Source organism: Pelobates fuscus, chromosome 10 (genome assembly GCF_036172605.1).
Source record: "Pelobates fuscus isolate aPelFus1 chromosome 10, aPelFus1.pri, whole genome shotgun sequence".
Lineage (NCBI taxonomy): Eukaryota > Metazoa > Chordata > Amphibia > Anura > Pelobatidae > Pelobates > Pelobates fuscus.
Genome location: NC_086326.1, coordinates 125,617,053 through 125,632,347, shown reverse-complemented (window position 1 = coordinate 125,632,347; position 15,295 = coordinate 125,617,053). Strand labels below are relative to the sequence as shown.

The following is a 15,295-nucleotide window of genomic DNA, read 5'->3' as shown; positions in this document are numbered from 1 at the left end:
CTATTTTAGTTTGTATATTTAAGTAAAAAAAGTTTTCTAGCTGGTATAAATAGTGTGAAGTCGTGCTTCCCTTTAACTGTGAACTTTAGGGACCAAAGCACCTCAAAGATAATGAAAGGATATTCAATGTATGCCATTTAGGAGTTAAATCACTTTGTTTATACAGCCCTAGCTGCACCTCCTTTTGACTCACACAACTTTCCTATATGTTTTGTGAAAAGAGAATATTGTTTGCTAGAGGCTGTAGCAGCACCCTGTGTGTGATTAAAGTTAATTTAAAAGAGCAGGAAACAAGAACTAACAGAACTTATAAAGTAAACACAATAATATTGGTTGAAAGAGTTCATTTCTGTTTAGCTGGAACATAAGACTAACAACTTTTTACATTGCAAGGACGTCACATGACCATCTTTGCTCTCCCCCACTTCTAAGAAGACTCTTTCCCTATACCCTCCTATTCCAAGAAACCCCTGGCTAGTAATACCCCCTAAATAAACTTAGCAACAATGATTTGTTGCATACTTCTTTCATGCCGTATGCATGGACTGTCCATGATGTTATTTAATAGGTGGCAATATTTGATTGGTAATTAATGATACTCCCCTTAGACTTCCCTTATTGTGGATGACTTAAAAGCTGTGTTCTATTTAATGGACAGTGGCCATTTTCTGAATCAGACTACTTTTTAGGTTCTGTCACAATATGTATCCAAGACCACGGTCTGGATACAAATATACTTTAAGTCCATGGTAGTGGGTGGTCTGGTGATCACCTAGGAGTATGTTCCAACATCGGTTTAAAAATGAACAGGGATATTCACTAAAGTGAAAATGTACCGAATGAGCTAAGCCATCCAGTACTGTATGGGGCCGTTCCGACTCCGAAATCTGTACATTGTTCATGCTATTTAACAATGTCCACATTTTGCACTGCAGGCTCCAAATAATCATGAATCTGGTCGAGATTTCACCTGAAACAACCACTGCCAGATGTCTAAAATCTGGACCTAGATTAAAAACAAACAAAAAAAAAACTTTATGCTGGATCAGGCTTTTTTTGTTCCTGGTTGAGTCACAGCCAAAGGGAGGTGTGGCTAGGGCGGAATAAACAAAATAATTTAACTATATGAGAATTCAGTAGTGATACTGCAAGGGTGTGGTCTACATACCAAAATGACAATTAAATCAATAATAAATTAAAGCTATTTTTTGTGCTAAGAATATTTTCTTCTTCATTTTAATAGCATTTAACATTTCTGTGATGACAAATGAATGATATCTACATGTGTAGCTGTATGCAACAGGGATATATTTTGCGCAGGTGAGTAGAATATTAATAGCGAAATAAGGGCTGGGCAGGACTTTATTTCCAGTGAATTCAAAGTATATTTCAGTAAGGCCCAATAAGCCAAACTGTCAAAAACACTATTTTGGTCTAACATTTGTAATTCACGTTAAACTAACTTTTAATTCAATGCACTGGTTCAACTATGCTAGAGCTATTATGGCTGTTGCTATAATACAAATAAATGGCTACAAAAAATATATGTTTTTTTAATGATATGTATTATATTTATCAATTTAAAAAGATGCACATCCTGTCATGTGGGATTTTAAGTAACCCGCAAATTGGCATTCTATTGTAAAGGTTGGGTGGTTAAATAATCTGTTTCCTTTGATGTGTTTGATGTTTGGCCCTCATCAATATTATGTTTTATATATTTACAACTGTTATGAACATCCTTCCTTTTGTGGACATTCAAGCTATGGTATCTGTATTCAACTCAGGCAAGAAAGAAAAAAATTGAAAAAGAACAGGTATTGTAATTACATTTCAAATGAATGCTAACACAAAACTATGTCTCTGAAGAGAGGGAATTAATATAGCAATAAACGAAATGGACACATTCTCACTAGAATGGAAAAATAATATCTCTTCATACCTTGTTATCTCTTTGGAAGCAAGTGCACACCAGTTTCAGTTGGCCTTACACTTTGTTCTGTGTTCTACCTGATTATGATTACATAGTCTAATTAAGAGAAAAAGATGTAGCATTTTAAGCCACAGGCATTACTGTAAATATGTGTAGTATTCTGCAGCTTAAACCCTCTGCTGGTTTAGATTAAATGTTCTATTTGATTTTTCACTGAAAAGCACAGGAATTCATTACACAAAGACTGTGCTGTTTTCATATGAGATGCCATGGAAAACAACACAATTAAAGATTTTAAACACTCCGCGTAATTGGGAAACTGGGAATCGTGCTGCAGGGGTTAACAATACAATTATGATGTAATGTATATTCGCATCCTCTTATGTTTAAAGGGCCAGATCACTCACAAAAGGTAACAAAATGCATTGAACGGAGTATTCTTTTCAAGATATTCTGAAACAATAAATTATGTGAAGATGCATGTTTTTTCACAAATGCAGGGCTAGATTTCCAATAGGGTATAGAAGAAAGAAGGATGCCTGATGGGACACCTACTCTGTTAGTTAAAATCCTCCTGCTAGGTGTCTGCCGATCCAGGACTCTTGGATTGCTATGTTCTGTCTGAGGGAGCCAATATTTGCATGACCCCACCACATCAGACTAAGCACAGCAATCTCCTGGAGAGGACAGCTCGACCAATTCAGAAATGACATGTAACCACACACAAACATAGCTACTCCTATTGCTGCTCACACTATCATGCACACACACACACATGCACTACATTATTTACTACTACTCCTCATATTGCTGCCCACACTGCTTCATAACCATACTATACTCATTATCCACACACACACACTATGACACATACCGCTAATAATCAGCCAACAATTTAACGAAAAGGAAAATGAAGAGAAAGTGAATGGGATCATCACTTAGATAATATACTTATATTACTTATGTATTGATTGCTTAGTCTACTAATTATGAGAACATATATAATGTATTGAAATAGACTGTTTGCCACAGATCTTCCTGTACAGCACTGTGCTGCTAAATGTGCAGGCAGCATCTCCGGCTCCCTCTCGGTCAGAGAGTTTATGTTATGAAATGAGCAGCACTGTGTGGGGATATTGGAAAGAGAAATAGAGCCTCCCCGCACACAATCTACTCTTTAAGTCACAGTGTCACATCACCCACACATACAGTCACCTTGTCACACTTGCTGTAATGTGAGGGTGATATGGTATGGGAACTGTCATGACAATGTAGCAATACATGCAATATACATAGGGATATATACTGATTGTCTGCAACATTAAAACCACCTGCCTAATATTATGTAGGTCCCTCTTCTGCTGCCAAAACAGCTCTGCTACGTCAAGGCATGGACACATATTCTGTGTTATCTGGAACTAAGACATTAGCAGCAGATCCTTTAAGTTCTGCAAGTTGTCAGGTGTAGCCTCCATGGATCAAATTTGTTGTTCATGTTGAAATCTGGGGAATTTGGAGAACGGGGCAATTCCTTGAACTTTTTGTCATGTTCCTCAAACTATTCTTAAAAATGTTTGCAGTGTGACAAGGTGCATTATCCTGCTGAAAGAGTCCACTGCCATCCATTGCCATGAAGGGGTGTTCTGCTTTCTTTCCATATTGCATCCTGTTGCCATCTCCCCAGGTAAACTAGGCACACACACCTGATTATCCACCTATTCTAAAATATATTCATCAGACCCGGCAACCTTCTACCATTACTCAATGGTCCAGTTCTGATGCTCATGTCCCACTGAAGGCACTTTCAGCAGTGGACAGGGATCTTCAGTGACTGATCTGTGGCTACACAGGCCCATATGCAGCTCAAATACTGCAATGAACTGTGTGTTCTGACATTTATCTGCCATGGCCAGCATTAAGTGTTTCAGCAATTCTAGCTACAGTAGCTTTTCAGTGTGCTTGTAATAGACAGGCTTGCCATTGCTCCCCATATGCATCAATGTGCCTTGGGCCTATCGGTTGTCCATCCTTGCACCAGTTTTGGTAGGTGCTAATCACAGCATACTGGGAACATTCTACACGACTTGCCGCTTTGGAGATTCTCTGACCCAATTATCTAGCGATCACCTTTTGGCCCTTGCCAAAGCCCCATGATTAATTATGAATAAGCTTCAAGGCTAACAGACTGTGAACCTGTACAGTGTAATATGACTGTAACTATACATACTTTATATGCATATTATACATACACGAAATCTGAACACAAAGCCTCAGTTTGTAATACCAAGCATACTCACAAACAATTATGTTAAAAATCCAGTTTATTATAACTGAATGATATACACAAACACCAGCAAAACTCATCAGACCAAAAAATAAAATAGCACATACGATTGCCATAACTACATAGCCTAACCTTTTTTCTGCTCATGGCTTAGGCATCAGCATTTATCATTGAGTAGCATTTTCAGTAAGCTTACTTGATTTTTTTGTGTGGTGTTTTTGAGTGTATTTGACCATTATTTTTTTTTATTTTTTTAAATGGCACAAATGATATTTCAGTGTCAATTTAAAATTGTGTCCCATATTTTGAAATATAAAATATAAAATTGAATTTATATCATTTTTATTGCCATCCCACAATTTATGTTCAATTAAAAGAATCTGGCTTTTCAAATATGAAGTTTAATGAGGGAGGAAATTGTTTGGCCTCAAGCAAATCGTGGGAAAGTCCTACTTAATTAGGGTTGCACTTGCAATAAAAAAAGTAACTATCACATATAAAATGGGTTGAATTTGGTGGATTTAAGTTACTGTGATTCCAAACTGTGGAACTATGTTCTCCTGATCACACAGTTGGGATGATCTACTTTTTCTAGAAATACGGTTACCTTGAGCCTTAAACGCTAGTCCGAACGAGACTTTTAGAATGTGAATTTGTAAAAATAATTTGGAATCTACAAAAAAAATACATTATTTTCTGCTGAATATGTTATCCATTTAAATACTTTTTAATATAATATTAAAATATTATAATATAATATAATATATAATATTTTTTTTCCAAAATAGAAAAGCTCAACTTTTTGTCCTTCAAACAGAGATGGTATTATACAAAACTGAAGATTTAGAAAGTAAGATAAAATATTTCCGTGATGTATTTAATTAATACAATACTTAGTTATTCATCAAAGTGAGAATTGTCAGGAATTAAAATTAAAATTCAAGGTAGAAATAGATGAATTGGAAAAATTCTCTAAGTCAACAATGCTTCACGATTGGATGTTTTAACTTTCGATTCACTGTAAATTGCCAACCATTCTCACTTTAGTAAATAGTCCCGAGTACAATTTCAGTACCTAAATTATATAATAATAAAAACACAGATTTTTTTTGTCATGCTATTCGTTATGTGGATAGAGCATTCACCATTGTAATTGCATGGAATACAAATGGTGGAATACAAATGTTTTCAAAGATCTGTCGAGTTACGCAAGATAGTTTGTTTTTTTCTGGGGCCTAATGTTTAAGTAATAAGTAAATGAACTAGGATCAATTTGTTGCTTCCTAGAATATGGAGAAAGCAAATCAATACTAATTACACATGACATCTGACACCACAATGGTAATAATATTTCACACCAACCTTGTCAGTGATCTTTCTTTCCTACCAGATGAGCATATGTCAAGGTAGCACTGCAAACACTGTATTTTTGATAAGCAGTGAGTATTTGATTGATAATACAAAACTATACTGTATACCTGTGACATACACTCAATAATTCCACTAAGCTATTTCTATTCTTGTCACACAAGTCCGTAAAAATAGTAAAACATTTGCATACCATATAAGAATAACTGCTCATTAATGCACAACATATCATCTTTACAAATTTACAATAACATTTCAGTCCCAAGCAGACCGTTATCACATGATCTGCTACCATTTTAAATCAGCTGAAGGAGACTAAGTGATTCCCAACTCTACTAAAAATATTTCACTGTTGAGAAATGAGCTGCACTAATGCATCTATTGCTTCCAAGGAGTGTAACCTTCACTAAAGACTAGGACGATGCTGCACTACACTTAGAACATCCCTAATTCATATACTTACTGGATGTCTGATCCTAAAAAGAAAACCATGTCATCCATAGGGTACACAGTAATGCAATGTGCATTAAGGAAAATGCCATCTAATGGTTCTAACGTTTTATGATGTCTCCAGAGCCCAAAGTGTCGTGATTAATATAAACCTAGAATGCAATTCTAGATAAAATTAAGGCAGACAGTAAGGATAATAATGTGTACTGGTCTTAGGATACTGGGGCTTAACATGGTGACAAGATAGGTGAAACAGTCTGCAAGCAGACATGAAGTAAATGAGGACAGGCCAAGGTCAGGAGATAACAGAATAGCACAATAATAATAGACAAGTTGTGGTCAGGGATTACTAATATCCGAAAATTAAATAGGCAAGCCAAGTTAAACAAACCAGTAAGGAATCAGATACAAGAAATAGCAATCGCAGGTAAGCAAAAAACATAACAGGACAAGGAACTGGTATTAGCCCACGTCATATTTATATATACCATGTATGCAATGTTAAAGCATGTATGGCAGATAACAGGTTGGTAGGCCCTGAAACGATATACAGCCTATTCTGGGCATAAGATTATCAGAATCAGAAAACATGTCTGAATGATGCAGGATGTTAATATGCAGGGCAGACGATAGCCCAGATGGATTTTAAAATGCAGGTAACTTGCTACCAAGATTATATTATTTATAGCAAGAATAAGAATAATGAAATGGTTCAAATTGAGGCTTGGTTTAGGGGTTAGCGCCAAAGACACATTTTGGGTGATTTAAATTCTAGCGCAATCTTTACTTTTCTTGACATCGATTTAATAGGATAAATAGACTGTGAAGAGCTGCTGCTGACATGGAGTGTTACTCGCATTGATCGTGCGTACATTTGGACATTCTGGTGGGTGTTTGGTACAATATCACCACATTCAGTGAAAGATTTGAAAATATGATCTACCCATTTCATTTAAAAGTCAGTCATTTGCTATTACTTTTAAACTAGGTTCATATGAAGACATATGTCTCTAGCAACAATTACCCAGAATTCTCTAGTGAAAACGAAAACAAATACAAAAAATTCCAGTGACTACAGTAAGCTATAGAATGAAAAATAATGAGCCAAGTGAGCTGTCCAGCAAAATAGTGATGGAATTCACAGATCATAATAGTATATTACAGTACATTTTAGCAGTTGAATTCAGATTTGTATCTATTTTTTAAGCTCTTGCATATTATAGATCTACCATAAATTAATAAATAAATCAATAATAAAACATGCAAATGTTGTATGTTTTCATTTTCAGCATTTATTAGAATTGCCACAAATTTTGACTTCTTAAATAATAGGTTAACATGTTCTAAAAATGTAGCAATATGCATAGCACTTGATGCTATATAGAAAATACCCAAAATGTGTTGAAAATGGGATTTGTCAAACTCCTTGTCATGGAGGGGGTCTACAATATAACACATATAACATAAACTGAAAACAAACAAGCAAGAATAATTCATAGTTTGTACAGTCTAGTCCATCCCGTGTTTGAGGTGCTATTTCAACAAAATATAAAATATATGGTAGAGGAAGGGAGGTAGGGAAGGAGAAGAGGAGGGAGGGAAGGAGGTAAGGAGGAAGGGAAGAAGGGAAGAAGGGAGGAAGGGAGGAAGGGAGGAAGGGAAGGTGGAAGGAAGAAAGGAAGGAAGGGAGGGTAGAAGAAATGAAAAGTAAGGAAAGGGAAGAAAGGAAAGGAAAGAAGGATGAGAGAAATAAGAAGAGAGGGCGGAAAGGATATATATCCATTGTTTTCCTAATTGTGATTGCCATATTTAACCATTCATTTCTTCTCATCAGCAAAATATGTAAACTTTATAAACGAAGTGCTTTTACATACAGTTTAGTGCACAAAATATATTTCAATAAACTGGAAAAATGTCTTACCCATGAATTCAATTCCTAAATGGTCTGCTGCATTAGAGGAAGCATGAAAAAGGAGAGACACAGAGTAAGACACGGTTTAGGATAAGACAGGCTTTTGAAAAGACATACATTTGAGAGATCTATATTCTACTTCATCTATATGACATTAAACAGTAGTAACGCAGACACGATCCCATTGTGCAATCACCATATATAACAGTGCATTATTCATTATTATTTCTTAACTTTATATCTTTGCCCCAGGATTGCTTTTTGTACATAGCTAATGGTGGAGCTTAAGCACTAAACAGCATAGTGTAATAAAAAAATATTATTATCCTAAATTGCTAATTTAGTCCATATGAGATTTGGAAAAAAATATTCAACTCCGCTATACTTGTAACTTGGCTACTGGAGCCTGAACTTTGCAATTCCATTTTCATTTCACTGCAATTCACTGTTAAATAAGTAAACCCTTGTATGTTTTACTACAGGATTATTGATCCACTGCCTATACACTTCAAAGCATCTCTAACTTAATGATGGTAATAAATAGCAAAGCAATAGAATATGATTCTCCCAGAAATATGTTGAAACAAATCTAATTTTATGTACTAAAAACTTAAGAAAAAACATTTGTTTTAGGTTCCTATTTGTGATTACCAATGAAACACAGCTAAAACAATATACCGGTAACAGGGTTACTCAAATAACCTGAAATGTTTTTTTTTTTAATTTGAATTTTCTAAATTGAAAGTGAATTACAATTTTTCAGCCAAAAGTGTTGATTACATAAATGAAATTGGAGATTTTTTCAAACTGCCATTTTGATCAATTCACTGTCATTGAGATCAGTGTTTCCCAACCCAGTCCTCAAGGCACACCTACCAGTCCAGGATTTAAGGATTACCCAGTTTTGTCTAAGGTGTTTTTTCTTTTTTTTCTAAAAACACCTTTGACAAAACTGGGTACTCCTTAAATCCTGGACTGGTAGGTGTGCCTTGAGGACTGGGTTGGGAAACACTGATTTAGATAATATGTGACTTTTTTATGCAGCAATAGTCACAACTCCCTGCAGGTGACTTACAAAGCCCTCCAAAACACTTCCTATAAAGAGTCATCTAATCTTTAAACTTCCTTTATCGCAAATTTTGTTTAATTTATAATGTCTTATCTCCTGCCCTGGTAATAGCTTTCTAGAACCCACATGAGCCTCCTGTATGTAATTAAAGTTTAATTTACAGAGCAGGAGATAAAAACATTTAAAGTAAGCTATATCTGATTGAAAATGAAACCATTTTGTTTTCATGCAGGCTGTGTCAGTTGAGAGAGGAGTGGCTAGAGCTACATAAAAATAAACAAATGGGATTTAACTCCTAAATAGCAGTGAACTGAGCAGTGAAAGGTCAGAAGCATATATATATAAGCATATACACAAAAACTACTTCATTAAGCCAAAGTTGTTTTGGTGACTATAGTGTCCTTTTAATCTTTTTTTTTTCACATGAAGCTTCATTTTCTTTTAAATGTAAAGATGTATTAACTGAATTACAATCAAGTTTAGTCCCGGGACGGTGGGGACACACAGCGCATTGTAGAATGACTAACAAACATGCCTTCTATTTCTTAATCTTCTCTCTCTATGCTCTCTGTTTTTTTTAGAAGAATGATTGACAGGCAGCCACGATGGAGATATTTTTTCCATAGTAGAGGTAAATACAGTGTTGTGGATTCTTACATTTAATTTTATTTTTCAAACCACAGGAGCACATACTTGTTAAATGTTTGGGATAATATTAAAAATCCCAAGAAGTGACAGTTCCCCTTTAAAGAGTTGACACTGATTTATAGAAATTGAAACAAGTTGAAGTATTACACTCTAATGTAGCACGGCAAAATATGTGTAGTATACACACGCAATAAAAAAAAAAATCATTCTACAAATGTAAATATTTGATTAGGTGGATTATTGAGGGAAAAAACAATTTGGTTAGCTTTTGAAATGATTCATGTTATTATATTGCAAACATTTTTTTTATTTTAGTTTTTTCAGCAAACTGATTTTGAGTGATAAATAAAACAATATTTTATTTTATTCTTTAAACAACAAAATTTAAGTGAACTCGCTGCTTGCAGACTTTTCATGGTACTAAAAATCTCACTACCTGATCACATAGAAAAGACCAATATTACAACAAATATAAGGTATGTGTAGAAGTTACCTTTATTTTAGCAATGAGTGTTAGGTTGAAAAAGTTAATTACATAAAGCTGAGTTTGCAACTTAGTATAAATTAACTTCTCCTTAAGGTGGAGCACCATTTATGTGCAATTGTCGAATTACTCAATATAACATATTCAATCGGCAGGATATATTACACAGATCAGTATTATCCTGAGAATTCTCAGCAGTATCAGATATAGGTACATCACTTAATATCCCAATATAAAGTGCAAGAAATTACAAACTAATGATGTGTGATGTGCTTTGAAGAAAAAGTGAAAAGAGTCCCTTTCTAAATAGTTGAAGATATGGTAACACTTTAAAATCCTTAAAGGAACACTACAAGTATCATAACTAGTACAGTGTGCTGTAGTGGTTATGGTACCAGAAGTGCCCTGCTGCATCCCAATATATTAGTCAAATGGTCTAACAGTTTGACTTCTTACCTGGGTCTGTCAGGCACCAATCACTGTTAGAAGGTCTATGTGCTAAGCTAAGCCTGGTGGTGCAAGGCTTAGCTCATTGGCTGAGAGCAATTCGCTGATGCTCTTAGCCAACGAGCTAGTCCTGCATGTAAGGTTTTTGCTCGGGAGAGCTAACAAATCTCCATGCAGGAGGTTCCAGCTGTACATAGAGGCAGTGATAGATGCATGGCTACCCCATGTAAGAAGTCAAACTGTTAGCAAACTTGGAGTGTTCCATTAAAAATGCTACACATAATACACCTATACATTTTAAAAGTGTGCTGGGGTCCTTTAAGCACATAAAGTGAAGAAAAAAACAAAACAGACAGAATGCACTCAATAGGTGTATTATAGGCCATCACTTTTTATAACGTTTTATTTCAGGAAGGTTCTTCTCTTCCCTATGTAGGAGCTTGTAGAACCATGTATGCCCCCATTTTGGGGGATTTTATTGTGATATATTTAATAAAGTATTTAAATGTTGTTTTGCCTTTTTAGTTTTAAATTTCATCCTTTAAGGGCAAATGAAAATAAAAAAAAGACTAAATTAAAAATAAATTGACTCCATCCTTTATACTTTCCAGTAAATCGCTTACTTTACACTGAGAAGATTCTTATAACTGTCAATTATACAAATTGTGTTTTTTAATGGACAGTAGCGTGAACTCTATTTTCAACTATTTTAAGAATTACTTCAAAATTGAAGTTACAAATACATATGCAAATCCCAAATATACATTACAAAATGATATGTAACTTGAAACACATAATTATCTGAAACATAAATCAAAATACATGTCATAAATGTATGTAAAGATAAATATAGACTGTTAAATGACGGCAATAATTGCACATCACAGACAGGAAAACATGAATATAATTGATGGTTAGAGTAAATCAAAGTCATTCATTTTTAAAATCCAGGGTTATCCTTTTCAATTTCCTTGTGTCATTAACATCCCAGATGTTTCTACTCAAAGACCATAGCTCCACACATCTAATAATGTCTCCTTCTTTGGGCATAACTATGCTATCAAATGAATTGTATTATTACTTGCCTGAAACTTTTTTTTTAAATGTATTTATTTGTTTTTTGTTTTTAAGTCCCATAGACTAGTGGTCCCAAACCCAGTCCTCATGGACCACCAGCAGTCCAGGTTTTGTCAATATCTCCATTCGAATATAAAAGGGAAATGCATAAATCCTGGACTGTTGGTGGTCCAGGAGAATTAGGTTGGGGACCACTGCCCTTGTGGAGAATCAACTACAAGACACTGACGAGGCACATGATAGGCCAAAACAATCAATCATTAGGAATTGCTCTTGAGCAGAGGAATCTTGCCGATATTTTTAGACTGCTCTTGTGGGTAGAATCAGTTTGATATGTGACTGACTTCAGTTCTCTTCCTAATATCATATGTGAGCTAAAACTTGCATGAGACCTGATCTATCAAACGGCCAGCTAATTGAACTGTTGTTCATTCTCATAGTTTTCATAAATTCTTTTTTTGGGTGGAGCTAGTTTTTATATTTATGCATATCATAAATTATATGTGCTGAATTTCTTCTACTTTGCTGCCTACTGCAATCACAACACTCTGCTCTGCAATAAAAAAGTAAAAATCAAACGAAATGTATGTGTGTACAAACTGAAAAATGTGTTTAACATTGAATCATTTTAATATAAAATATTAATTTCTCTTGACATTTCTATGACATTGCACATTATCAATTGTTTTATAAAAAAGTTTTTACAGACTAAAGCTCACCTAAAAGCATTTTACAACAGAATTCTAAGAGTAAAATGCATCATTTTTGTATTACACAATTAATTTACTGTAGAACTAACATGTACTAGGGTTGGTTTCAATGACGTGAGATAAAGGCATTTGTTTTGCCCACTTAAAAATCCACATGCCAATCACATTTCTCATATTTTCGGACCTCTACGACCTTTAAGTATAACCAGTTATGAAAAATACATATAAAACACCTAAATTGGCGTTGACATTGGCTCGATGTCACTAGCAGAGCGTTAAATACTATAAACACAGAATCAGTAAGTCGATGCTTGTGAGACCTCTTTGCCCCCAAATTATATAGTGGTATCTCATAATTTCTAGGTACATTCTAGGCACTGTGTGATTCTATGTCCAACATCTGGGAACTACCCTATCCATTTTAATTCATATTTACAAAGGGTAGAGATCATCTTTATTCAAGTATATGTTTTCATTTATACATTTGCTCATGATTTTGCAAGTAAAATGTGTTGGTAAAAAATACACCTACAAAAATGTCCAGTTATGTAGATGGAAAAACCAAAGGAAAAAAGTTACCTGCACTCTTTCCAAATCCCTATGTATTTTTAGTTATTTCCAATGGCCATGAGAGGGTATGCCCACCTGCCACGTCAAGGCAGACCTCTTAAGTGGGTCCTAACTCTAACCATTCGCCTTACTTCCTTGAGCTTCTGGCAAAAATATCTCTAATGAGATATTGACGTGGCAGGTGGGCATACCCTCTCATGGCCATTGGAGGTAACTAAAAACCTTAATTTGTTTAAAAATACAAGGGATGTGGAAAGAGTGCAGGTAACTTTTTTCTTTGGTTTTTACTATATGTATTTTGGCTGATGTGTACTATGGTCATTGCTGCCACCCAGGAATAATGGGAGTTTGAGCGCAGGACTAGTTTCTTTGTATTTGTATTCACTTTTGTATCACACAGCTAGGTTGCAATGCTGCTGCCCATCCCATGTGTCCCCAATTAAGGGTTAATAAGCATGTAGGGATGTATATAAAAAAAAATACCCCTTTCTGTCTCATTAGAGATATTTTTGCCAGAAGCTCAAGGAAGTAAGGCAATGGTTAGAGTTAGGAAGGGGGACCTGGATTCTCTGGACTCATTTAAGAACTACCTCAACAACAACCCGTATAATTTGGAATTTACATTCAACCACTCCCAACAACAGATTGAATTTCTAGATCTAAACATCTATATTGAAGAAGAAAGCATACACACCAAAACTTTTAAAAAATCCGTAGACTGTAATAGTTTTATTCCTTTTAACAGTCACCATAAACATACCTGGTTGAAAAATATCCCACATAACCAGTTCAGGAGAATCAGAAAAAATTGTTCCAAACTGGAAATATGTGAAGAACAAATGGAGGAAATGGAACAGAGATTTTTGGTTAAAGGATACCCTACAACACTACTGACAGAGGCCAAAAAGACAGCTCTAACAACTCCAAGAGAAAACACTTTAAGAAGCAAGAACAAGACTACAGACACACAACATCTGGCACCTGCCTTTATAACCAAATTCAACCATCAATCTCGTACGATAGAGAAGATTCTAAACAGACATTGGAACATACTGAGGAGTGATCCTACACTCACCGACATCCTTGATCCCAAACCACGAATCATCTTTACAAAGGCACCAAACCTACAACTTATGCTAGCACCCACTTTAAAATCCTCTCATGATGCCCATGATAGAACAGAAACTAGAGGCTTCAAAAGATGCACCAAATGCATAGCATGCAAGAATAATCCCTCCTTAGAATTGGAGATGACCAAATTCAAATCCACCACGAACTTGGAAGAACACAACCTACAAACCAACATGAGCTGTGACACAGTAGGAGTCATCTATCTTATTACATGCCCCTGTCCCAAACAATATGTGGGACGAACAAAAAGATCCCTGAAAACTAGAATATCGGAACATATACGCAATATTAAGAGAGGACTACAGACACACAATCTCTCCAAACACTTCCAAGAATTCCATAGAGGAGATCCCACAAGCCTAAGATTCTTACCCATTGAAAAAGTAAATGTACACTGGAGGGGTGGGGATATGGAGAGAAATCTTGACCAAACCGAGGCCAAGTGGATATTCAACTTAGAGACCCTAGCACCCAAAGGCTTGAACATAGACTATGAACTGAATGCTTTTCTATAGATATGGGTCTCCTGACACATAGATGGCGGACTTTTAACCTCAATCCTTTTACCTCCCTTTTACCTATTTTTTACTATTTTTGATCATCTACCTCCCCACTTATCCAAAGGATGCAGATGGAACTGCACATTTACACCCATATATATATTCTTAGAAGTACACATCTATCTATGTATACATCCATCTATTTATCCAATATCTACATTTATGTATTTATTTATTTATTTATCTATTTATTTATTTACTCATTCATTTATTCATCTATTTGTTTTCTTATCCATTTATCTGTTCACTCTAGTCATCTATTTTATCAATATTTAATCATTAATATTTAATTATTGGCACTTAGGCACTTACACACAGCACAGTTACTAGTTATACATTTCTCCTCTTCTTCTTTTCTCAACATTAGACCCTCCAGCATTAGCTGAGCACTTACCAATGTACTATCTCTTTAATTAAGCACGGCCTCGATAGGATACCATATTGATACAATATACATATTGTGATTTCACTTTACACCTAACCTATTTTCATCTATATCTAGATGCATTAAATCAAATGTATACTACATCTCCAGTTACATATATATATACATGAGTTTTTCCTATTTTCATTTCAAGCTCTAACTGTATGTTACAAATAGTAATAGAATGTAGCTCTTTCCTCCTCCAAACGATTGTGCACTTTCGACACT

The 15,295-nt window shown here is 35.1% G+C and overlaps 1 protein-coding gene across 1 annotated transcript in view; it reads right to left on the bottom strand.

The window, feature by feature from the left end:
* Window positions 1–15,295, bottom strand: part of NRG3 (neuregulin 3) — a 684,293-nt gene that overhangs the window by 122,467 nt on the left and 546,531 nt on the right. Inside the window, exon 4 of the mRNA XM_063435172.1 lies at window positions 7,957–7,983. Coding sequence (XP_063291242.1) covers window positions 7,957–7,983 — 27 coding nt within the window. The remainder of the gene's footprint in view (window positions 1–7,956; window positions 7,984–15,295) is intronic.